Genomic DNA, 27,828 nt, shown 5'->3' on the forward strand with positions numbered 1-27,828 from the left:
TATAATACATATTCATATATGAAAGGAACGTTGTGTCAGTTACCAGCCTAGCCATTAGGAAAAGGCAGGTTATACTTCTTCCTTCTTAGAAGCCAATCACCAAATACAAAGTTCTACTCTCCCGAAACTGCAGTAGTGAGAGGTGGCACAAACTTGACATACAGGAGGGCCATAACAGAGACAGATGCCCCATCAGCACCAGCACGTTCTAGTCATCACTATATGAGTGAAGAGGCCATCCTGGATGTGCCAGCCACCACAGACAGTAAGTAAAGCAGAAGAACCATTTAAACAAGAAGAATGGCCAGAATCCAGAGCTGTGAGAAACAGTAGATCACTGTCTTACATTAGGCTTTGAGGTGATCTGTTACTCAACAATAGATAAATAGATAAATGAAACAAGTTGATAAGATGAGGATCATCTCCAAATTACAGTACTGAGGAAAAACACTATTTTTATGACAAAGTATTTCAAATACGACCTACAGTATAAAAATTTAGGATAGAGCACTGAGGAGATATATTTTATGTTACAATCTTAGTTCCACAATCATCTTTCTACCCAGAGTCCTGAAAGAGGACAAGAAAGATGAGACAAATGTTAGCTAGATCCTGAGTGTACACTGCAGTGCTTCCCCTTTCCCCTCTTTTTCCTTAGAGTAGGAAAAATTTTAGTGAAAGAAAGATAGCTTCTGTCTAAGAGACAAAAGGGACCAGAAAATGGGTTGCCCCTGCTTTCTCCTTCAGAAAAACATTCCACTGATCATTTGAGGGCTCAAGATAATATTTCTCCATCCACTCATCCAAACTTTTACTGGCTATCTTCTACTAAACACTGAACTAGTAGCTAAAGATACAATATTTAATAAAATGCAGTTGATGTTCTTAATAAGCATATATTCTCATAAAAGATGATGGAGAAATCAATTATTCAAGTATGTTAAGTACTACAGAAGGGTACAGAGAAAAGAACAGAGCCACAAATGATACCAGAGAAGAATAGGGGAGTCTAAATCCAAAAGAAAGGCAATGAAGGCATCAGAAAAGGTGCTCTGAAGGAAAGAGGCTCAAGCTCAATTGTAAAGAACTAGTATAAATTGTATTTAGAACAAAAGAAAAATCTGGAGACAAGACTGCCCTTAGGAAATTAAAATATCAAAATCAAGATATAATAAATGATTAACTGTAAAATAAAGTCATAGAACAACAATATAGCCTATGTCAAAAATTGCTTAGACATCTGGGCATAGTAGTACACACCAGTAACCCCAGCTACTAAGGAGGCTTAGGCTGGAGGATTGAAAGTTTGAGGTCAGCCTATGCAACTTACTGAGATCCTGTCTCAAAATTACAAATAGACCGACAGACTAAGAGACTGACAGACCAGCTGACTGAATTAGAGATGGAGTTCATCATTTCCTGGGTTCAAATTCCCAAACAGGGGTTGGGGTGGGAGATGGAATTCCAACTGTTCTTGATTTTAACAACACTAATACCCAACCAGTCAACTGGAGACAACAATAGGCCAACAGAAAGAACAGGGTTTATATGGCTAGAGTAATTTCTCTAACACTACTTAGCAGGAATGGCTAGAACCTATCAGGCTACAGCCTCTGGAAGACTGCAGGACTCGGCACCAATGTGGTGGTTGCTGCTGGCACCACCAGATTCCCATTCATTGCCCTTGCTCTGAGTACAGCCCCACTAGTTGTTTGTAATATGCTTCCTATTTGGTATTTCCTATTGGGAGAAGATGTACAGCCAGTGAAGGTATTGTGATAGTTTTCATTCTAGTTCTCAAAGCACATCAATAAGAAGGTATTTTGGCTTGTTCTTTTGTAGAATGAGAAACTACAGGTAAGTTCTCCTGGATCTGATCAGCTCTGGGCATACCGACCAAATCCATCTGGTGGACTTACAAAGCTGAGATCAGATGCTGTATGTTTGTGACCTTAAAGTCATGCCCCTGAGACCCATTCAAATAGCTGACTCCATTATCCAAAGGCTCCCTGGCAGGCACATGCCCTCCTTTCCTCTACCAGATCACAAAATCCTTTGAGGACAGGAGACATATCTATTTGTGCTAAGTACTTGATAAATATTTCAAGAATGAATGAATAAAACAGTCAATGGAGACAGAAATAGAAACCGGTCAAAATCCATTCATTACTTGCATATTAAGTTTTTTTCTTACAATTATAAAAAGTTCTTTGGCCCTATAGAAATTGATAAGAGATTACAGCATAAGTGAATGTTCTATTTTAAGTTCCCCATAGGTTTTATGCATTAAAAGTCACATTCAGATAATACTGTATATGTAAAATCAATACATATTAAATTTCTATGTTTTTATTTATCCAGCTTATCACAGAGTCCAAATCAACATGAGGAGATTTATACTCAGGGAGTAATAAAGCCATTCTCAATAATGAGCTAAATTTCTTTTATCACAGCTGTGGCATTCTTTTCTATTTTCTTTTATCAGTTAAAAGTATATTCTCACTAAAAAGTTGGGTCTGCAACCTCTTTATAAATCAACACCAAGGAGGACATTCAAAGAATATCAACCCCATTCCTATACCTAGAAACAAATTATAGTCATCCCTCGTTATCTTTGGAGGATGGGCTCCAGAACTCTCAAAAAATACCAAACCTGAAGGATATTTAGGTCCATTATATAAAATGGTACAGTATTTGCATATAACTGACCCATATCCTCCTGTATATTTTGAATTATCTCTACATTACTTATAATACCTAATACAATATAAATACTATATACATAGTAGCTATGCTGTATTCTATAAGGAATAATGACAAAGAAAAATGTCTGTGAATGTTCAGTATAAAAAATTTTCCCCAAATATTTTTTACCCTGTGATTATTTGAATCCACAGATGCAGAACCCAAGGAAATAGACAGCCAACTATACTTCTATTCTACCATGAAAGCTTTGAATTTGAAAAGAAAAGGGAAAAAATTTCCCGTTTTGAAGTATCAGAAGCAACTAAAAATTCAACCTAAGTATAGCTAGCATCTCAACCTCTTGGATAGAAATCTCACCATATAGACCAGGCATGGTGGCACACAATCCCAGCACTTAGGAAGCTGAGGCAGGACTGCTGTGAGTTTGAGGCCAGCCTGAACTATATAGTGACACCCTGATTCAAAACACCCACCCCCCAAAAAGATAAAGAAATCTCACAGTACAAAACACCACTTACAAATAAAAGCCTTCTGGCTATTATAATAAATTATTTTCTGTAAGTAATATTATTTAGGTTAAATACTGGTAGTCTTAAACTCAGAGATCCTTAGTTACCTTGCCCAGGAAAGGACAGAGGTATTGTGAGGAATTCTATAAAAATCATAGGAATAACTGACAAGAAAGAAAACATGGTGAAGTCTTCTCCCTAACGGTCAAATAAGGAGGTGAAAACATGTGAGTGCCAGGCCAATCTTTATGGTACTTTTTTTTTTAATGAAATGAAGTAAAATAGTGAAAAATTGCCCCAGATTCCAACTGCAAAGTAACATTACAACTATCTCCAAATGTAGTTTGAAATAGTTTCAAACTGATCCTGTTTATTTCAAGAACTTTCGTTCTCTTGATTGAAGTGATTCCCTCGGGGGCCGGGGATTTAGCTCAGCGGTTCAGTGGCCTGCCTTGCAAGCCGAAGGACCTGAGTTCAATTCCCCGGTACCAAAAAAAAAAAAAAAAAAAAAAAACAAAAATGAAGTGATTCCCTCAAAACACTAGGGTCACTTTCACCGCTCTCAGTTACATGTGGAAAGTATGGAATTTTGAGTTTATCCCAGAGAGGTAGGGCAGGGGCCATCCAGGCAGAAGCACAGATGTGACAGCTCCTTGCCTGGGCCAACCACAGGGCTTTCTGGGAATTCCTCACCTCCTGTCATCTCTCATTGTTCTGTCCTTGATGGTCTGCTACAACCCTGTTCTTCAGCCAAAACCCAGAGTCCTCCTCCACCAACTCAATTCCTGCCCCCAACAAGGCCAGGGCTCTGACTACCAAACTTGACCTTGACTCCCCTGAGCTGGGGGTACTGAGAAACTCATATTTCCAACCACAAGAAATATGAAGCGAATCATTTCATTAAACTTCCTAAGGAAGAATTTGAGAAACAACATTGGAAAGAGCTTTAAATGGAGAGCCAGGAAACCCGAGTCCCCATCTAAGCTCTGCCTCTCATTAGCTGTGTAATCTTGAGGAAAGCTTGAACTTTCCACATCCCTAAAAGAGACTCTTCTAGGACCTCCAGGTTTCCTTTGCGGTAAAAAAAATTCCACAGTTCTATGAACATGGAATTCTACATCTCATTCCTCTTAAGTGGTTTACTGAGCACTAGGAGTTACTTTGTGAGAAGCCAAAACATAAAAGGCATCCAGGAAAAAGAGACAAGATTAATACAATATTTTCTTTGACTTATATTACTCCATGTATTTTTCTTTATGGAAGGAATTGCTGGAGTAAAAGGAGGGCAGATTCACCATATACATTTAAATAAATATGTGAGTGTTAACAAAGGCATGCTTTTGTGTCTTTTTTTATTTTTCTAACCCTCTCTATTCACACAGCACTAGATTTTTTTATTAATCATTTTACCATGCACATGAAACTATTAAAAATAATAGTCTTAATTCCTAGTGGAAAATATGCATATCCACTGGGTAGCATATCTTATAAGATTTTAATTAAACAAAAGGCCCACCCTTCCCCTAGAACCATATGAACAATGTATTAAAGACAACATCCCAGAAGTGGGTGTAACCTGAGGCAGTTGCTGGGATCGGGACAAAGTGTCTCCTCTTCGTGGTTCAAAGGAGCAGAGTAAGGGGTATCCTTCCTCAGAAGGAGAAGCAAGCATCAAAGAGAGCCCAGAGAGGCAGTGTGGGCCTTGCAGCAGGAAGAGCTGGTGAATGCTAAACTTTCAACCTGAGCACAGGCTGGACTGCTAAGACCCTGAATCAGAAGAGGGTAAGGCCCTTCTCATGAAGAGGTGACTTGGTAAGGACAAGATCACAGTCATAGAGAGTGTTAAGGGGCATTTTCTAGGTGCCTGGGAATTATGTTTCAGATACACTGTCCCTGAGGGTAGCAAACAATCCGGAGTCAGAAAGGAAAGGGCTCAAGGCCCACAGTGATCACCTGCTACCTGCAGGAGCCCACCAGGCCTCAGAATTCACACTCCTGTCTACCTCTGGCTAAAATGTGAACTACCTTTGCTGAGCACTCAATCCCTCCCCTCTTTGTAAGCTAACATAAAACATCCTGTATATGTGTTTATTTGCATTTATTTAATGGAACTAACCCTTCAATCTCTGGGGACTTTAACTTTGTTGATGTTATTGTTGTTTTTGTTTTTGTTTTTGTTTTTGTTTTTGGTACCAGGGATCAAACTCAGGACTTTGCACTTACAAGGCAGGCACAGTGCCACTGAGCAAAATCCACAGCCCTTTATGCATTTTTTAGAGAAACAGTATTTTAAGGCTGGGCATAGTGGTGCACACCTGAAATCCTAGCACTCTGGAGGCCGAGTAAGGAGATCATTGTGAGTTCAAGACCAGCCTGAAGCAAGACCCTGACTCAAAAAACGAGGGTGTGGGTAGAAGAGGGAGAGGTGGGAGAGGAGACAGAGACAGACAACTTAATATATAGGGAGAAGGGCAACTCTCAAGGTCATGGAATAGTTTGGGGAGGGAAGAAAAATAGAGACAAAAAGCAAAGCCCAGGAGATCCAGGAGAGACAGCTCTTTAGGTTGGTGCTTTGGCTTGGTCTATCTTCACTGAATGATAAACCCTAACCTGGATTTTATTGTGCTCAGCTGAGCCAAAGTATCCCTGTCGATGTTTTAAAGTTATATCCAACCCAACTGATGAAGATGCCTGCCAGGCCTCTAGGAGGACCTAGAAAACACAGGCCCTGCCCCCAGCTGATGCTGACGCCTAGCAGGACCCACAGCAGGGCCAGGAGGTTCCAGGAACCAGGTGCCCCCCAGCCCCTGGTTCTCCACAGCATGGGGCAACACAGCTGACAACCAACAGAACAGCCTGATTTCCAACACTTAGGAAAAATAAGAGTTGAACCAAACCTTTGAACAAATGGCCTTAACAGATACATACAGAGTATTTTACCCAACTTTTACTGCATATGGTACTGGCTCCAAAATAGACCACATACTAGTTAATAAAACATGCCTAAGTAAATGTAAAATCAAAATTTTACCATGCATATTATCACATCACAGTGCAATGAAACTAGAAATCAATAGCAAACGAAACCACAGAAACTATGCAAATATAACCAATGGGTCACAGAGGAAATTAAAGGAGAAATAAGGTAGTTCCTACTAGAATTAAATGATAATGCCAATACAACACACCAGAACATACAGGACACACTGAAAGCAGTTCTAGAAGGGAAGTTTATAGTGGACAATGTTCACATCAGAAAAATATAACGAGCCCAAATAAATAACCTAATGATGCATCTCAAGGTTTTAAAGGTACCTCCAATTTCAAAGTATTCCCTATCAGATTACTGCTCCCAACAACTCCTTCCCTTTCTCTCTAGGCCTGGACCAAACTGCATGGTACATCATGTGTCTGTAGAGTTCTGACCCTGTGAGGTCTGCTGGAAACCCCACTTGGCTGCCTCGTTCTATATGTTAAATGTTTTGTATCCACAGAAATCTTAAACTGTATTATGAGACGACTCTGGGAATTCAGGTGTGACTTACTGACAACAGAAGTAGTGAAGCTTTTCCATGCATTTATTTCACAGCATATGACTTGCTTCTGAAAGGATTCAGTACCAAGCTAGGCTGGTAACTAAAAATCACATAGGGCGTTCCCACATTTTACCTCACAGTTCATGTCTTGGCAGCCAGCCTACAGTGTATATTAACGCCAGACAATTCCATTTTCAGGAGAGCAGTTGCCTGGGAATGCCCAATGTTAACTCGCTGATAATTAAGAAAATGAACCAAGCATGGGACAAGACAAGGGTCTGGAGAAGGAAACTCATTAAGGTTTCTGGAAGAATTCAATTAAACCACCGAGAAACAAATTTAAACATTATAAGGACTGAGCCTTGATAAGAATATAGTAAACTTCTCATGTACTTTCTGAGCCTAATAAAGATTCTACCATAGATTTGCCCTTTTGATAGTGTGTGGGGGTGTCTCCCTAATTGCTCTTTTCTGGGTTATGGATTGTCCCCATGCTTTTAACTGCTTTTCTCTGTTCTCTTGGCAGCGCCACCCTGAATCTGTATGATGTCAATGACTTTCCCCCAAGTGTGCAATACAAGGACCATTTTATGGCTCTCCTATACACCATGGCTATTACCTGAGTGCTATTCTTCTTGTCCCTCTCTCATCCCTCTCACCAATTCTCTGCACAGCCACCATCATCTTTCTAAAACACTTACCTGAGCATCAGTCTCAGCTTAAATTCTCCCAACAACTCACCACTGCCACCAGTATAAAATTCAAACTCCTCAACATGAACTAAGACTTTTCATGACCTTTCATAAGCTTTTCTGGATTTATCTTCTCCAGCCCTCGTAGCATGAAGTCTTTCTGATGCCTTAACACACTATAAACTGCTCATTCTCTCCTCCACACTCTCTGGCAGAACACTGCCTTCAATGGTTTACGGACTACGCTGGTAAAATTACTAAGTCATTTATCTTTGCTTCTCCAATACCCACCATAACACCTAGCACAAGATAAATGTTTGCTGAGTGAATGGGCAATCAGGGCTAAAAATGGGGACTGAACTATTTAACTGTGTGATCACAAAGGGCTCCAAAAAATATGGTGCCCTGGTTTGGAAATGGTTTCAGTGTTTCCCTCAAAGGTTCATGCACTGGAAGTTTGGCCCCTGGTGTGTCAGTGTTGCAAAGCAGTGGAATTCTTAAGATATATCTATTCATTATAAAATATTTACTACTCTCTCTGATCTATTTAAGATGTGAACTTCTATTTCTGAAAAGGGGAAAAGAATATGACCTAACATGGAGAATACAAGCACTCAGTGATAGACTACTGCATTCATTTAATAACCTTCATTCTATATAAGAGAATAAAATCTTATTTAATTTATATAAACAATAATATATATTTCATTACTTCAAACAATATTTTTCATTTGGTACTTATATAGTTAATCCCAACTACTCATTTGCTCCCAAGTTTGCCTAAGCATTGCATGGAACAAAAGTCATGTCATACTTTGTCTGCTATATTAAAACAAACAAAGTAACAGTACTACTCTCCTTAGCAGAGTAAAGAAAAAATAAAATGCTGAAATTTTCTGTAAACATAAAAACCAACATGACAATCTTTTACTCTAATTGTTTTAGCAGAAGGCTAAAGGGAATACCACATGGCATTCTTTCTGAATGCAGTGGTACCTCTGTTCTTGAACTTAATTCTTTCCACAATTCTGATCATGAACTGAATCAAATTTCCTCAGAAGGTCAACACTGAACCTAACCATTGAATGTGATTCCATTCTTTTCCAACTCAGTTTGCGACCAGTCATAGAAATAATTAAGTTCATGAACCAAGGTACCACTGAATGCCCCAGCCCTCTAATGTAGTATGTTTGGTCATGTTCCCAAGACTAATGCGCCATGGTATTAACTGCCTAAACATATTCCCTAACAAATGGGCCTCCTCTGCCTATGACAGAGAATGAGGTTCTGGGAGGGCACCCAGGAATCAATGAGCAAGATGGAGCCCTCAACTGGGATGCCACGTTGGTTAAACCTCACATAAGGACAGCAGGGTTCATGGCCAGATTACCCTCCTATCCTGTATGTTTACCACTTTCATATGGAAAGACGGCACAGATACTGTTAATTTTGGTTCCTTCGTATGTCTTTGCAGTTGCTGATCTGAACTCTTATACAGAAATTTATTTGTTTAGTGGTACTGGGGGTTGAACCCAGGGCCTTCACACTGAGCTACATCCCCAACCCTTTAGTTTGAGACAGGGTCTCACTATGTCAATAAATTGCTCAGGCTGGGACTGTACCTGTGATCCTCCTGCCTCAGTCTCCCAGAATGCTGGGAGATTACAAGTGTGTGCTACCATACCCAATGTCTTAGTTACTTTTCTCTCTTCCTCAGACAAAATACCCAACACCCATTTAGCTCACAGCTTGTAGAGGTTTTAGTCCATAACTGGCTGGCTCCAAGGCAGGTACCACAAGTGGGCACCACAGAGGAGAAACAATATGGCATGTACAAGGTAGCAAAAGCAACAAGGGACCTTAACAGTGTCTTTCTGTCCCTTTTATCTTATTCAGACTATTGGGATTAGGGCGGTATCAAACCAAACACTCACTGTAGTGGTTTAGTAATCACAGGCCCTTAATCCCAGGATCACACACTACAGATTCGGCCACTTCTAGAGAAGAAAGCTCCACCTTATATGTCTGAGGCTTTGGGAAACATCTAAACATAAGCCATAACACTCAATTTAGAAGGTTTTTTTGTTGTTTTTGTTTTTTAAGCAATCATCACCCTCACCCATCAATTTAGAAAAATAATACAGAATGGGCACAGACTCATGCTGATACTCCCTGAAATTTGGTACAATAAACAAGATGGCTTTAAGCAAATTAAAGAACAAATAAAGGTCAAAGTAACAATGATTATAAATGGTCCTAGGGGACAGGGATTTAGCTCAGTGATTCTGCATAAGGTCCCAACATTTGATCCCCAGTATCAAAAATACATACATACATACATACATACATACATACATACATGTCCTACAAGCACTCTTTCCTGGTATTTTCCTGTTTATTTTCTGTTTCTGCAGTGCTGTGGATCAAACCAAAGCCCCACAACTCCACCTCTGAGCTATATATCCTACAGACTGGTTTCTAGATTTTTGTTCTTTCTCTCTGCTCCCCTTCCCCAAGCTTTAATCCCCAGGGACGCATGCCTCAGATTTCCATTTTGAGTGCAATATTCCTTTGAGCCTGATTTTTCTCACAGTGGTCTAAGGCATTTGCCTCTGATTAAAGGGCTGCTGCTGTCTCGCTGAGATCTTAAACTTACATTCCTAGAATAGATTTTCCTGAGACTTGATTTACATCATGACACTGGGACTTGATTTAAATCCCCTGCTTGTGGGTTAGCATCTACATCTGTGTACCTCTTCAGTGTGGTAACTTTGAAGGCTACATGTCAGGCTATTATCTTACTACTTTCTAGTACATCTAGCTATTGTCTTCAGAGAGTTAAATAATTACTGTTTTCTACAGACATCCTTAGCACTTTTCCAGTTCTCAAATGAAATCACTTTCTTATATTAATAAAGTTAATTACTGTTCAAAAAAATTAATCCCCTGCTTGTTATTATTAATGTACACCTTTATCTACTCTGCTAAATTTTGAACAACTTGAAAGCAGGGACCGTCTCACACTTACAATCCAGGCAACACATAAAGCTGATCCCTTTCGGCAAGTTTTGGTTTTTTCCTTCTTTCCTTCTTTTTTTTTGCGACAAGGTCTCACTGTACAGTCCAGGATGGCCTGAGATTCACAGGATATCCCAGGCTGGCCTCAAACTTTCTATCCTCCTACCTTAGCCTGCCAAGTACTGGGATTTTAGGCATGAAAACCACCCCCCACAAGTATAAGTATTAATATATATTAAATAAATACACTGCAACTCAGCTGATCAGTGCTGAGAAGTAAATTTCCTTTTGAAGGCGTATGTGACAATGAAAAATTGTCAGTCTTTTTCCTGCAAAAGATATTACTTGAATTAGAATTAAAATTCTGATCTCAGAGTTTTACGTCATCACCCTGGCTTGGACTCAGAGCCACCTCTGCTGTGCGGCCTGGCCCGTAGTACCAGCCTCCTCTGGAGCCACGCCGTTTCCAGAGGGCGCCACGGATTGCCTCTGACACAGCGCCAAGAGGATAGCCACGTGGATGCCACTGAGCACCATTACACACACACACACACACACACACAGCTATTAGATTCCCTGACTGAGCCAGTCCTTGGATGCACTCTGCAAAGGCATGGCGGGCTATAAAGGGTGGTGAATGATCCTATTATGTTCCCGATTGTATCGATAGGGATAAAGGATAGTGATTGATTTGATGAGGTGTTTTCTCAATTATGAAAATGAGAATGTCTATAAGTCATTAGAGAATCAAAGACTGGGATGCAACGATATCAGAAGATTTAATGACCCAGAGATAGAATCAAGGGCAACCCAACAGCAAAAATAAAGATGAGAAAACACTTAAGCAAGCCACAAAAACAGACTTCCAGTCCACCAATGGCAAACAGTAGGGCAAAAGAGGAAGAAAAATCAGATAGTGAACCTCCAGGACACTCAGAACTCACAGCACAGGAAGTAAAAAAACTGATCAATCAAGCTCTAGAAAAATTCAAACAGAAATAATTTCCCAGATAATCATAGAGATGATGAGCAAAATGAAAGTCATGATTTGAGACTCTAGAGAACAGAAACTGACAAAAAAATAAATGAGCTTAGGAACATAATAGAAGCCATGAAGGCCCAGCATAAGAAAGAAATGGAAACAATGAATGTCCAACATAAGAAAGAAATGGAATCCATTAAACAGATTCAAACAGATATACAGGAGATTAAAAACTCTACTAAAAGTGTACAAAACAGAATAAAAGACTGCGAAGATAGAATTTCAGATATAGAAGATAGGATAGCAGACAGTGACCATGAAAAGAGAGGCCACTTAAAAACAGTAAGGGAGCATGAGAAATCGATCCAACAACTCCTAGATGATGCAAGGAAGAATAACATAACTCTGATAGGAATCCATGAAGTACCAGGAGAAAATGCAAATGACTTTAAAAAGCTGTTCAAAGAATTAAAGACAGAAAACTTCCCAAATAGAAGGGAAGAATTAGACATACAGATAAGTGAGGCATATAGGACACCAACTAGCCATGATCAAAAAAAATCTACACCTAGACATATAATAACAAGATCCCAGAAACCCAACAGAAGAACAAAATACTACAAGCAGTAAAATGAGAAAAGAAACAAATCGCATGCGAAGGAAAGCCCATGAGAATCACAGCAGACTTTTCAACACAAACCCTCAGGTCAAGGAGAGCCTGGAGTGAGGTATTTCAAGTCCTAAAAGAAAACAACCTACAACCAAGACTGATGTATCCTGCAAAACTCTCTTTCAAAATGGACAGAGAAATAAGATACTTCCATGACAAAGAACACTTGAGAAACTGCATGAATACTAAACCAGCACTACAAAGAATTTTAAAAATATCCTAGAAAAAGACAGTGAAGATCACAACACCAGGAGGCCCAACAGAGCAAATCAAATAGCCAAGGCCAAAAAATAAAAAAAGAGTCAACAAAAGGACAATAACATGACAATAATAAGTCAGTACATATTAGCTATAACTATCAATGTCAATGGCCCCAATTCACCAATCAAGAGAAATAGAGTGGCAGAATGGGTTAAGAAGCAAAATTGAACAGTATGAACAGTATGTTGTATACAAGAAACACACCTAGTGCAAAAAGAAGCCCATAGACTGAAAGTGAAAGGATGGAAAACAATTCTGCATGTGACAGGAGCCCAGAAAAAAGCAGGGGTAGCAATCTTATTCGCAGACAAAGGAAACTTCAAACCAAAATTGATTAAGAGAGACAAAGAAGGCCACTACATCATTGTAAAGGGAACAATCCAAGAGGAAGAAATGACAATCATAAACATATATGTGCCAAATATAAATGCCCCCAACTATATAAAATAAATATTAAATAACATGAAAAACCAAATGACCAATAATACAGTTGTAGTGGGGGATCTGAATACCCCACTATCACAAATAGACAGATCCTCTAGGCAAAAAATCAACAATGAAATACTAGAACTGAACCAAGCTTTTAAACGTAGGGACTTATTAGATGTCTATAGAGTGTTCCACCCCACAAAATCAAAATATACATTCTTTTCAGCTGCACATGGGTCATTCTCCAAGATAGATCACATACTATCTCACAGAACAGGTTTGAATAAATGCAAAAGAACTGAAGTTATTCCCTGTATATTATGAGATCACAGTGCAACAAAGCTGGAGATCAACAGCATAAGAAACCGTAGGAACTTCACAAACACATGGAAATTGAACAACACTCTCCTGAACAATCAATGGATCACAGAGGAAATTAAAGAAGAAATCAGACAGTTTTTACAAATAAACGAAAATGCCAATACAACATACAGGAATCTATGGGACACAATGAAAGCAGTTCTACGTGGAAAATTCATAGCACTGAATGCCCACATTAGGAAAACAGAGCAAGCTCAAATAAACAACCTAATGATGACTCTTAGACTCCTAGAAAATCAAGAGCAAAAAAAAAACCCAAAGCTCGAACAAGAGAGGAAATTATAAAGATTAGAGCAGAAATCAATGCAATGGAAATCAAGAAAACAATACAAAAAATAAATGAATCGAAGAGTTGGTTTTTTGAAAGAATAAATAAAATTGATAAAACCTTAGCAAACCTTATCAAAAAAAGGAAAGAAAAGGCTCAGATTCATGCAATTAGGAATGAAAAAGGCTAAGTCACAACAGATCCCATAGAAATCCAGAGGATCATTAATACCTACGATGAGAACCTATACTCTAATAAAATGGAAAACACAGAAGAAATGGACAGATTTCTAGACACTTACGAATTACCAAAGTTGAACGAAGAAGATAAAAACATTTTAAACACCCCAATCACAATCAGTGAAATTGAAAATGAAATGAAAACTTACCAACAAAGAAAAGCCAGGCCCTGATGGATTCACTGCTGAATTTTACAAGACATTTAGAGAAGATCTACTGCCATTACTCTTCAGACTTTTCAGCGAAATTGAAAGAGAAGCAATACTTCCAAATTCATTCCTGGCAGCAAATATCACTTTGATTCCCAAACCTGGGAAAGACTCAACTAAAAAAGAGAACTATAGGCCAATCTCTTTAATGAATATAGATGCAAAAATCCTCAATAAGATACTAGCAAACAGAATGCAGAAGATCATCAAGAAGATCATACATCCTGAACAAGTAGGATTTATTCCAGGGATGCAAGGATGGTTCAACATACGTAAATCAATAAATATAATATACTATATTAACAAAGTTAAGGACAAGAACCACATGATCCTCTCGATAGATGCACAAAAAGACAAAATTCAACAACCATTCACGATACTCTGCAAAAAATTGGAATAGATGGTCTATGTCTCAACTTAAAAAAGGCTATCTATGATAAACCAACAGCCAACATCATATTAAATGGCCAAAAACTGAAAACCTTCACATTAAAATCAGGAAGACAATGATGCCCACTATCACCACTCCTCTTCGATATAGTTCTGGAAACATTAGCCATAGCAATTAGACGAGAAGGAAATTAAAGCAATAATGATAGGAAAGGAAGAAGTTAAACTGTCATTATTTGCTGATGATATGATACTCTACATTGAAGACCCAAAAAACTCCACCAAAAGACTTTTTGACTTAATTGACACTTTTAGCTGAGTAGCTGGATACAAGATCAACACCCAAAAATCAATAGCCTTCTTATACACAAATAACAGACTCACTGAGAAAGAAATTAGGGAAACAATTCTTTTCACAATAGCACCCAAAAAAATGAAGTATCTGGAAAGCAATCTAACAAAAGAAGCAAAAGACCTTTACACTGAAAACTACAGCATGCTGAAAAAAGAGATTGAGGAGGATATAAGATAATGGAAAGATATCCCCTGCTCCTGGGTAGGAAGAACCAACATAGTGAAAATGGCCATACTACTAAAACTGTTATACAGATTCAATGCAATGCTGATTGAAATCTCAACACTATACTTCACAGAACTAGAAAGAAGAATCCAAAAATTCATTTGGAACCATAAGAGACCTAGAATAGCAAAAGCCATCCAAGGCAACAGACACATGGCAGCGGGTATAACAATTCCCAATTTGAAACTATACTACAAAGCCACTGTGATAAAAACAGCATGGTACTGGCAAAGAAACAGATCTGAGGATCAGTGGAACAGATTGGAAGACACAAAAACAACTCCAGATATACTCAGCTACCTCATCTTTGACAATGGAGCTGACAGTCCCCACTGGAGGAAAGATAGCTTCTTTAGTAAATGGTGTTGGAAAAACTGGATCTCAACCTGCAAAAGATTAAAACTAGACCCTTATCTGTCACCATGCACTAAATTAAAATCAAAGTAGATTAAAGATCTAAATATTAAAACAGAAACACTAAACTTGCTGGAAGATAAGTTAGGCAGAACTCTGGAAGACATTGGCATAGGAAAAGACTTTATGAACAAATCCTCAGTAGCACTAGCAGAAAGAATCAACAAATGGGATCTCATCTTATTAAAAAGTTTCTCCACTGCAAAAGAAACCATCAACAGAACTGAGACAATCTACAATGTGGGAAAAACTTTTTACCAGCTGCTCCTCAGGCAAAGGACTATTATCTAAAATATATAAAGAACTCAAAACAACCATCCCCCTCAAATATAAAGACCCAATTCTAAAATGGGCATCTGAATTGAACAGACATTTCTCAGACAAAGAAATAAAAGCATCAAGTAAATATATGAAAAAGTGCTCCACATCACTGGTCATTCGAGAGATGCAGATCAACACAGAACTGAGATTTCACCTCACCCCACAAAGAATGGCTGCTATCAAGAAATCACTCAAAGCAAATGTTGGTGGGGTGGTGGGGAGAAAGGAACCCTTCTCCATTGTTGGTGGGAGTGCAGACTCGTGCAACCACTATGGAAGTCAATATGGAGATACCTCAAAGAACTAGGATTAGAGGTTCCATTTGATCCAGCCATCCCTCTGTGGGGTATCTTTCAAAAAGAATTAAAAGAATCATACCACAGTGATATATGCACACCCATGTTTATAGCGGCACAGTCTGTAATAGCTAAAACTTGGAAACAGCCCATCTGCCCATCAGTTGGAAACTGGATAAAGAAGATGTGGTTTTTCTATAAAATGGAATACTACTCAGCCATAAAGAATGAGAAAGTAGATTCATTCATAGGTAAATGGGTACATTTTGAGGATATACTCCTAAGTGAAATAAATAAGTCACACATATGCAAATACTGAATAGTTTCTCTGGTGTGAAAAACTAAAATAGTACTCAAGATCCTAATGGGACAATTAGCAACGTGAAATAGGAAGAAAAGGACCAAAGGTGAAGGGACAGTGAGAAGGATAGGGAAAGGGGAACAAGGGAAAAGGAAAAAAATATGAGAAAATGTAAAAATAGAATTAAAGTGTTTGAAGGTGGGGAGGGGAGGAGGGGATATGAATGTAATGAATGTAACTGTACTGTCTACCTAGAATGTACCAATAAATTCAGTTTAAAAGAAAAAAAATTCTGATCTGAAATTCCAGCCAATGTCACCTCAGAAATATTAGTTATCCAGATATTCTGGGTAGGTTCACTCCTAGACATGAACTAATATCCTAGAAATCACAATGTTTATGAAAAGTTACATGGATGACTGCTGAATTACAAGTGACAAAAATTTTGAGGAATTTGTGAAAAGAGCGCTTTTCAATAAAAGGCCAAAAATAAAGTACTGAGATTATTTTTTTGGCATCTTTTTAAAAGCACGGACAAAACACTGTTTAAAAAAAAGTTTTCATTTCAAAAGGACAGGTGGGAAATGAGATCAGAGACTTCCAGCCTTTTGTAAGTAGCCCAGCGTGGTTTCCTCTCCAGGCCAGTGGTTTGTAGATTATTATCAGTCTCGTGTAAGTAGAAGAGGAAAAGAACCAGGGGAAAAATTAAAATCCGGATGTTATTGAAAGGGAAATAGAATAATCACATTTTTCTATACAATGCTGAGAACCCTGTAGGATTCTCCTCTAGCTAACCATTTCCGAAAAGGAAAATTTCTAGGTTAGTCAGTTATTCATAACCTTTTCTCTATATTCCCAACTTTCACTTTAAATTCTCTTGCTAATACATGGATACTCCTCACTTTGACTTTACACCCAACTCTAAGGATGATGAGCTTCACATCCATTTATATTTGATTGCACAGAAATCCTATAAACACATGTTTTTAAAAAATATGGTAAAATGCCCCAAACATAAGACTTAGCTATCTGAACTACTTCTAAGTGTTCAGTTCTTAGTGTAGAGTACACATTAAGTTCTAAGCATATACTGGAGAATATTAAGTATATTCTCCTTATTGCACAACCATCTCCATCATTTGTCCACAAAACTCATCTTCCCAAGGCAAATCTCTACACTCACTGAACAACTTTTCATGCTGCCCCTTTGCACTGACAACCACAATTCTGTCTTCTGTTTCTACAAATTTGACTAAAAGTGCCTCATATAAATGGAATTATTCAGTATTCGTCTTTTTGTAACTGGCTTATTTCACTTAGCAAAATGTCCTCAAGGTTCATCCATGTTCTAATATGACAAGATTTCCTTTCCTTTTAAGGCTGAATAATACTCCACTGCATGTAAACACCACATTCTGTTTATCCATTCATCTGAGGCTAGACACTTAGGTTTCTCCCACTTTCTGGCTATTGTGACTAATTCTGCCAGGAGCACAGTAAATAACATGTCTTTCTTTGTGTCACTGCTTTCAAGTCTTTCAGATGTAGACCCAGAAGTGGAATACAACATGGCCTTTTCTTATTCTTTTTTTTTTTTTTTTTTTTTTTTTTTTTTTTTTTTGGTGTTACTGGGCATTGAGCCCAGGACTTGGCACATGCTAGACAAGTGTGCTACCACTGAAGTATACCCAGTCTTTTTTCTTTTGAGACAAGGTCTGACTAAGTTGCACAGGTGGACCTCAAACTTGTGAGCTTCTTGCCTAAGCCTCCTGAGTTACAGGGACTACAGGAGTGCACCACCACACCAGGCGCAGCATGCTCTTTTTATCCTTCCATACAAACACTATCTCTTATTTTTTTATATCACACACCAAAGTCTAATTTTGATGAAATATGAATGGTAACCACGATTACTTTCCAACATCCTTTTTCACTATTTACCATGTTTTTCACATTCTATAACTTCACCAAACTGCACAAACATTAGAATACTCTGGAACAAATCAGGATACTAGAGTTGAAAAGCCACATGCAGATTCAGTGGACGGATCACAAATGTTAAGAATGTCATCACCAAAAGCATCATTTGGTAAAGGACTTCCACTTGAGGGAAGACCATAACTGGAAATTGGTCTCTGACAGAAAGGTCTTGGGCATTACTTTCAGTTATGCAGGGAGCTGTGATTTCTTAAACAAGTCAACTTATATTTCTTGATCCAAAGCATAAACTGTGTCCTCTAATTGCTTGTTGAAGTTTTCCTACAATTTTGTTCATGGCAAACTATGGTTAAGTTCTCAGATTTTAACACCAAGTAAACTTTGGTAAGGCTTTAAGAACACATTAAGAACAAAAAAGGTTCACTAATCACCAGAAAGTATACTCCTTATTAAGACCCTACTTCAGAGCATTTTTAATTTAAGAAACTATCTGCTATCCACCAAACTAAATGATTTGATCTGACAAGCATTTTTACAAATATAGCCACTGGGACTTCCATATGCTAAATGGCATTCATATTTACTTCATTAACTAACAAAATCCCCCATATTCATAATAATTTTTCCAATTTGAAATGTAACATATATCCTACCCTATTCCTCAGTGTGCCAGAGATTATGTGAGGACAGAACTACATAAACCTGAAACCTGACCCCTTCTCAGAACTGCAACTCAAGTGGTGACACTTGAACACAAACAGCGTAAGTAGCAGCTAGCGAAAGACCAAGACAATGTACATAAGTATTTGTGTACAGTGTGGACAGTACAGGAGCAAACTAATTAAGAGGATGAGGGCAGGCCACTGTGGACTTAAATAGCTTCGAAGCACATGGGATTTCAAGTGGCATCTAGGATGAGAAAACACTGCCAGCAGAAGAACCATGAAGCCAAGGCAGGCCTTGAATTCTTATGTGCTGAGTGTTTTGATTTTTAAAAATCCATGTTTACTTTCTGACTATCATTTTTTTGTCTTAATACTTTTCTTCCATCCTTAGGCAAAGGTACCTGACCAAAAAAAATTTTTCCATATAATTAATTTTCAGAGAACACCTAGGTGTCCAAAGGATATTACCAACAGGACTCAATATTGACATATATGCCTACTTGTGAAATATGCAAAAGAATCACCACTGTCCACATTTATATTTTAATAATCATTTTGAATATATTTGGCAGAAATTTATACAAAGTTCTACTATTTTAATTGTTTAAATGTACTATAGCAAATCACTTCCCAGCATGCATTTGGCTCAGTATTTGACCCATTTCCTAACTTATTTGCCATCCTTTTTCTATAAGAAATAAAATACTTTCCCCTGATCTCATTTGTACACTCTGCCTCTAGAAATAGATCAGACACAGGCAGAACAAATTGGTGGCATTGCTAAAATCACGCATCCAGCTAATTTAATTAGTTAGCATCCCAAGACAAGATAGCAAGAAAGCACAGAATAAATAATCTTATCTGATAACAAAGTGGGAAAACAAACTTAATTGGGTCCCATGTCAATGACTATAGTGAGAATCAAAGCTGAAATTCAGGCTCCTTAATCTTTGAGAAATTTTCCTCTAAACAGAAAAAAACAAAACAAAACACTTGTTCATTCAACCTTGGCTAGCAAAATGCTGATGAAGTGAGTTCTTGACCTTTTCTAGACTATCTATGCCTGGTATCACAAAAGCAGTTATGAGCAAGAAGGACAAAAGTTCTCTCAAAATCTGTATTGTCTAGGCCTGGAGATTTAGTTCAGTGGCTCTGTGCCTGCCTCACAAGTGCAGGGTCCTGAGTTCAATCCCCAGTGTGTGGTTGTGGGTTGGGGGGGTGTATTGCCTTTCCCTTTCCTTTTAGGCCTTATCGTCCCATTTCACATTATCTATTCTACATTTTGATCTTTATCTACACTTTTTTGGGGGGGCGGTTTTTTGAGACAGGGTCTCACTGTGTAGCTGAAACTGACCTGGAACTCACTATGTAGCCCAGGCTGGTCTGGAAATCACGGCAATCCTCCTGCCTCAGCCTCCCGAGTGCTGGGATTACAGGTGTGTGCCACCATGGCCAGCATTATTCACACTTTCAGTCTCTCACACCAGAGAATTTATACATGTGTGTCCTATTTATTTCACTTACAAGTATGGCTTCAATGTCAATCATTTAGCTATAAATGTCTATTTTCTCACTCTTCATGGCTGAGTAGTACTCTATTTTATATTTTTTAAAAACCACATCTTGGGCTTGGGATTTAGCTCAGTGGTGCTGCCACCTGTCTCAAAAGTGCAAGATCCCAAGTTTGATCCCCAGTACTAAAAAACAAAACAAAACAAAAAAACCACAACTTCTTTAGGGAAGGGAAAGAAATAAATATAAGAAAAGGAAAAAAACAGAAATAAAGTCTTTGTGAATAATAGGAAGGGTGGAGAGGTAGAAGGCGGGGGCAGAGGAATGGGGATAAGAATAAGAATCAAGATATATGAGGTAAAGGTACAAATTCCCAGTGATGAATGTCTTCATATTGTATACCTAAAATGTACAAATAAACTTAATAAATTTTTTTTTTTAAAAAAGTTTACTTATTCTTTCTGGTAACAATTTTTAAAATTTCATGTGGTCTGATTCTGTAACTACTCAAATATCCAGGTTCCTTAATCTTGGGCAGAAAAGACGGTATTAAATTAACTACTTTGTTTTTAGTTTTGTTTCTTAAGCAATTTTATCTCAGGCCTACAAATACAACTCTGTATTCTGGGTTGCAAAACTCAGAAAAACTTTTCTTTCTTACTTAATACCAAGAAGAACACACACACTTCATGCTCAGAGAAACTTGAGATAACCTTTGGCTTTCTCAGAATACTATAGGAAAAATTTGTCAACAAGGAGTATAATTTGTAATTATCTGATTTTGCTTTTCATTTGTTGCCAAATGGCATCATTCTGGAGTGCCCTTTAATTTGCCCTTCGACTGCATAGTCTATTCGTGAAACAGTTTTCTGAGCATGGCATTTTTTGGCATGAGCTGAACCTGTTTACCAGTGTAACACACTTCGTTAGCAACATGGAACAAACAGTCAATTTCATTACCATGGCATTCCTTTTTTTCAGAAAAGAACTAACAAATAATTACTTTTCAGGATTTCTAGTAAGTTAGAAAGTCACCTCTCCTGTGAACTAATCTCTTAAATGGGGTGGGGGTGGGGTTCAAAGATTTCAATTTAACAACTGCCATTAACACAGATGTTAGTAACAGTGTTAAGTATGTTCTGGAGAGAGAATTAGAAAGTTAATGTCAATTACTTCAGCAGCTGCCTGATAAGAACATAGTAATAATGAAGAAGGAAGTGCAAGGATCAAGTCCCACAAGAGCAAGGGCAATAACCAGAACCACCAAAAGGACCCAGGAGGCCCTGCGTTGGCAGGCTCCTAACACCACTGGGGAAAACTGTTGCTTCTCAACAGGCTCAGCTTCATGTGGGTCACTCAGCCAGAGGCTGAAAGACTTCAAAGATCAACCCAGAGAACAGCTTACAGCAGAGTGGCCTGAATCTTCAAGGAATAGCACCTCTGGTACATTAGAGAGACAGACTTGATGACATTCCTGGTAACCCTTGAGCCCATCTCTGGGAGCGCACACAAAGTTCAGAGCTTCTCGTTAGCAAGTTTCCACAGTGTCAATCTGAAAGTATGTGCGAGAGATTCTCTACTGTTTCCCAGAAAAGCCCATTTGTCACACTCTAATGTACTTGGCCAAAGTCTGATTCCAAAATAATCTCAAAGGACATAAAAAGCACTTGTGCATACTTAATGAATGAAGAGTGTGAGCTTTTATTCAAGACAACCCACACACAACTCTCTCTATATATATACATACACACACATACACACACTCAATATACAAAAATAATATCACTAAAATAGCTCTTAAATGAAGTATAAAATGATATAACTTTTTCCTCTGAAAAAACATCTTTCATCTTTTAAAACTCAAAAATTAACCAAATAGTAAGTCAAAAGACAGCAGAGTATGAAAAGATCAAGTTCACAGTTCTATTGACAGAAATGTGGTTATTTACCTGAAAGTCATCATAGGGGAAGAGCAGCATCTCCCTCAAACAATCATTCAGGATCTGAGTCTTCTTCTGTACAATGACATTTTCATAGTCAAGTGGCTCGATAAGCTTTGGTTTTGCCTGCAAAACAAAAAGACAGGTCATTGAAACATTTTTATAGATAAAACCACTTTCTTAAGTGAAAGGACTTTATAATTATATGCATTCCAAGTTCCCTACAATGAATATTAGTTTTGCTATTGGAAAGGAACAGAAACAAGAGAGAAAAGTTGTTTGCCAAAGGCAGAAAGACTTCTCACAGTACTTTGTCTACACAGAGTAAAGCTTATTCACTTAGATGAGCACTAAAAAGGTTTGCACTTTGGTAGGACTTCCAGTTATTTCCTGGGTCACTCTTGCTAGATCAGTCCCCTTCCAAGGGTTCAGATCTACCAGGACTGTCCTGCACAAGGGACTAGCATAGCCTGCCACTGAAAGGTTATTCGTCCCTCCTGGCCCAGGATCTAAATGTTCCCACAAGACTATTTCATACAAGGGTCCGTGGAATCATTCCCTGAATCTCAAAACAGCCTTATACACTTACTTATTTAATGCCTAAACATAGAGAAATATGCCCTGGATGAAAACCTGGCAAGCAGAAAAAACTGCTTAACCAATTGTTGTGGGTGAAACCCAGGGGATGTGGATGTTCATCACTGGCATACCCTGAGTAGAAAAAAGAGATGGCACGCAAGTGGGGAAAGAAGAAAAGATAACACACTTTCTTTGGCTATTTCCAAAGTTAATGTTTTCAAGTAAAAATCTCTTATCTACTGTTGTCACTGCCACTGTGTTTATGGATCACTTTCCACATGTAAAGGGACTAAGCTAGGTTGAGAACAGAAATACATATTTAACTAACAATAGTATGTCAAACCCTAAAACAAGCATTTATTTATCAGGAGTAATCAAGTCCATTGTATCAACAGTTATTGCAAAATTATTTTTTGAAATAAAAAGTTATATGATATACAAAATCTCAATAAATTCTATCTACATTAAAGTCATAGTATAGGAAATATATTAAAGATACTGAGGGCTGGGGATTTAGCTCAGTGGCAGCTCTGCACCCGCCTTGCAAGTGCAATGTTCTGAGTTTGATCTCAAAAAAAAAAAAGTGAGTACGTAACATCCAAATTGAGAATTATGGCTAAAGCTACTAACCCACACCTATGACCTTTCCTTTCCACACAGCCTAGACTATGCTCCTTAGGCTCCTTGTGGTTAGGTTAAGCCACATGACTGCCTTCTGGCCTAGGACATCAAGAGGAAGGAAGGTGGCCACAGTCACCTTGGCTTCCATGTGCCTTCCCCATCCCTACTTCCTGCCAGCCACAAGCCCAGGTCTAGCAGAGGACTTGGGCCTGTAATGAAAGGCATCTGAATCCTGAGCCACCAGGCAGAAGTCAGCCTGCTTAACAGAGACCCTGAAATACACCATGTGCAAGAACTGAATGGTCTATTATGTTCAGCCCCTGAGATTCTGGAGTTGTTCAGCTTGCTCTGCCTAAGATGCAGATGAATGCTCATATTTAACTTCAATGACTGGATTTAAGAAGACTCCACAAAGATGTTTTGATATCCTAAGAAAAAACACAATGCCCTAATTATGACAATTAGGCAAAATTTTTTATAGATAAACTAAAAATATATATAAAATCAAAAGCATTAAAGTGACACAGTAAAAGTCTAGGTGATTTATAACAAAGTGTAGGGAATGCCTATAAAATGCAATGTCAAACTGTTTCTCATTTCAAAAAAGTTATACAAAGTAATTACTTTTAAAAATAAGAATAGCCACAGGAAAAAATTCTCCAAAATATTTTAATTTTAAAAATAATTCACCTTTTTATTTGTTTGCTGCCCTGCATATAACCAGTCAATAAATGCTGGTTAGCAAAATGAATGTATGTCATAATTAATAACATTCCTTAGGAACCATTTCCATATTCCCAATAAAACCCAATAGGCAAATAGATTTCTAAAATTCTATTATGAGGTCAAATAATCAAGTATGTAGAATGGCACAGACCCCACACTCTCCCAGAACTTACACACTATCTATCACATGACTATGGTCCCAGGGAGGTATTCCCTCATGGTGAACCTAGGCCACCTGCACAGGCATATGCCGGATGGGGTAATCCTTAGTTGCGTCCATCTACCTACCACCCCTTCACAAGAGATTATCAGCTCCGCTCCCTCAGGGAGGGCAGAAATTTTCTCAAATCGTGTGGAAGACAATATACAATGTGAGCCCTTGCCAGTAGGAGATGCTGGAAAGACACTGCTGAGAAAGAGCCTTGCCTAGATTCCAATGTTTGTTGCTTTCGGTTTGCTTTGTCTTACACTTATAGGACCAAGCTGTACTGGCACCCTCAAAGTAGCCATCAAAGAAATCTCACTGCATCAAAGTAACAACCACCTCTGGAGTGTTGTTTTGACAGCTCACTGCCCACCAGCTCCCATTTCCACAGCTCTGCAAAGCACCTGTGTAAACTCTGCCACCATCTCTTGGGCCACAACAACATCCCCTCCAACTGGTGCCCAGTGGGGCATCTTCCCAGTTTGTTCTTTCACAACTGGCAAACTCTGCCACTGTAGTACAAGTAGCCAGGGCCAATAAGTAAACAAATGGGCATAGAGATACTACAATAAAACTTTTTATTCACACACAAAAAAATGGGCAACAGCCAGTTTTTACCCATGGCATGGCTTGCTAGCTAAGCATCACAGTAGCTCTACTCCTCTGCTCCCACAGTTAAGAACGTTTCACCAATTTAATTCCTTAATAAATTTTTCATGCTCAACTACAGAAGTGCTTCCTTTCTGTGGGTCAATACAGAAAAAAATTTACAACTTTAAAGGAACTTAAGGGTTACTTCCCCCCATTTGACTAAATTTGGGCTGGTTAGACAAAAAAATTATTCAAAGATCAGTTTTGCCTAGTTAGGACACCAAATAATGTTTTTGTTAATTAGATGAGTTACTGTTGACCCTGAAGGTATTTTGGAAGTATTTAATGACAGGATATGATGTTGAGGATATCAATTTTACCTTAAGGGTCAATGTTTAACTTTCAAGGTGTTTTCACTCAGATGATCACACTTAATTCATTCAACAAGTGATGCCACTCACAAATTGAGCTAACTGCCCAAAGCGTCCCACCAACATTTAATGGGACTGGATCAGGACAGTCTTCCACCAAGCAGAACTCTCATCTCTCATACTGAGCTACCTCCTTCTAATGATCTTTGCTAGCCAATGCTCAACCATGGCATGCACAGGAAGAAGAGTTCAACAGTGGCATCTCTGTGAAAGCCTGGATGATGCATATTATCCTGGAACACCTGTGAGGCTGACTTCACTACAGGAAATTTCATGGAGGATTAGCCTGTAGCAAGGAATGTGAAAGCTTCCGACTTGCACAAACCCTAACTAAGGTCTCCTGATGAAATAAGTCTTAGTGATCTCACTGAGCAGATATCCTCAGTAGCTGCAGTGAGTACTATCCAGAACAGAATGACCAACTTCAGGGAAAAGGATCCATTGTCACCTGAGTCATTGTCACCTGAGTAAGAACAAAGTAAGAAGCTCTTGCTTCAAATCAGAACTGGCACAGTGCTTCCCTGCCTACTTTCTACTGAAGGCCTTCCGTGTGGGAACTATTAGAGGAGACAGAGGGAGAATGATCACATAGAAGGAGACAGGAAAGGGGGACCAGAAGGAGTCACAGAAGAGAAAGGCCCCTGGGGTGGGAGAGGCAAAGATGAGGGAAGATGAGTGGTAGGACCTTGGAGATGGATCCCGGAAGTCATGCCACTGTATCTACTCAATTGTGGGGTAAGAGAATAATGCCTTATTTGCTAGTCCTCTTTATGATTCACTGGTTACAGCTGTTCAGTGTTCTTTAGTGCCACTAAGCCTTTCCAGATGCTCACAGGAGGGGGAGGGGAGAGCCTGGTAGAAAAAGGAATGGATTGGGCTGAGAATGACAACAGGGACATCACACTAACAGCAAAATAACAAAAGAAAGAAAAAAGACACAACACAGAAAACACTGTATACCAGAGATGACATTGTAAATCAGGGGCTGAACGCAAAGCAAACATAAATAGATGCTTACAGTAGAAGCTGAATTGAGTATTGATGCAGTTTACATCAGGAAGGACTGAGAACAGTAATTGAAGGATGGGGGTCGAGGTATAGAGAAACACTTTAGCTCACTCCACTTAGAGCAGCTCTCCACAAAAGCAGCAGTCTAGGATTTGGCTCCAGAGGTAGAAGACAGGAGAGAAGCACCTAGGAGCACTGCTTACGAGGGTTGTGTGATGCATATTCAGGGCAAAGATGCCAAACTCTGCTCTAGAGTCTGAGGCCCGGGGCCCACAGTTTCCTAACAATCAGAACCCTGGCTTCCAAAAATGAGATTTCAGGAATGGTCTGAGGCATGGGCCCTGTGATCAGAATGGCCCAGGAGAAAAAGCTACATATCTCAAGGGACAACAAGGGCAGAAGTTGGGCACGGACACGGAAGCCACACCATCGATGAGCATAGGAGCCTCCAGTGATCTTCCACGCTCATGGTGTCACGATGCCTTGTCTCAACCACTCTTTCAGGTCCTCTGAACTCACTCTGCCCACAGCTTGTGCTGTTGCAGGGGTCAGGCAGCCCACATTCATGCAAACTGAAATTCCAGATCCAAAGGCAATCAGAAGCAGGGAATGTTCTCAGCGCCAGGAAAACGAGATTCCTCTGGAATCCAGCAGCCCTGGACAGTATTCACCCACAAAAGTAGTTCAGCTTCAGCCAAACATGTACAAAGCTTTGAAAATCACGGGAAGAGCTAAACTCAAAAGAACAAAGTAATTCTGCTGTTCTTCCCTCAGGCACAAGAGCTTCTTTCTAGTTATTTCTTGCCTTTGTGTCTGGTTATTGGATGTTAACACCAGCTAAAATCCTAAATGCCAGTTCTTGAAATAGCAAACTAAGAAAATGGCAACTCTTGGAGCATTCTATTTTAAGAAGTGAGAAATTCATCTTTCTTACTTATAAAGAATCTAAGATTTCCTTGATTTCTCTGCATGGCAATAAAAGCTACTTGATAGGCTAACATAAAAATTCTCCATTAAACTTGCTCCATTTTTAGTGTTCCCACTATTGCCAACAGGTCACTAGCATTGTTCCCAGGGATGGGGACAGGGCAGGAGGGGCCTTCTGAAGCCAAGTGCTAACAAGTGTGGTCACACAAGCCATCATCTTACACTATCTCCTTACATGGGACTTTCACTACAAATTCCCACCAAGAACTTCTTGAAATTGTAGGATCTAGAGAAAGAATCTTCATTTTCCTACAGTTAGAGTGGGCATAGGAATTTAACAGCTGTGTCTCTTCTTCAGGCATAGATGTTATTACGGTTATGTGTTCCTTCTCTCCACAGAGATTTACTGAGCCTGCCCATGTGCACTGTGCCAAGTCTTTGGGACATGGAGACTTAAAAAAAAAAAAAAAAAAAAAAAAAAAA

General features: G+C 38.9%; 1 protein-coding gene across 24 annotated transcripts in view; it reads right to left on the bottom strand.

Moving 5' to 3' along the window:
* Dock9 (dedicator of cytokinesis 9) overlaps positions 1-27,828 on the bottom strand; it is a 216,531-nt gene that overhangs the window by 133,938 nt on the left and 54,765 nt on the right. For all 24 annotated transcript variants that reach the window (XM_010604588.3, XM_033760955.1, XM_033760957.1 and 21 more), the window contains exon 2: positions 22,267-22,383. In XM_010604588.3, the coding sequence (XP_010602890.1) occupies positions 22,267-22,383 (117 nt within the window). The remainder of the gene's footprint in view (positions 1-22,266; positions 22,384-27,828) is intronic.

This window comes from Fukomys damarensis, unplaced genomic scaffold (assembly GCF_012274545.1).
Source record: "Fukomys damarensis isolate Sample0158 unplaced genomic scaffold, DMR_v1.0_HiC HiC_scaffold_6, whole genome shotgun sequence".
NCBI classification, from domain to species: domain Eukaryota; kingdom Metazoa; phylum Chordata; class Mammalia; order Rodentia; family Bathyergidae; genus Fukomys; species Fukomys damarensis.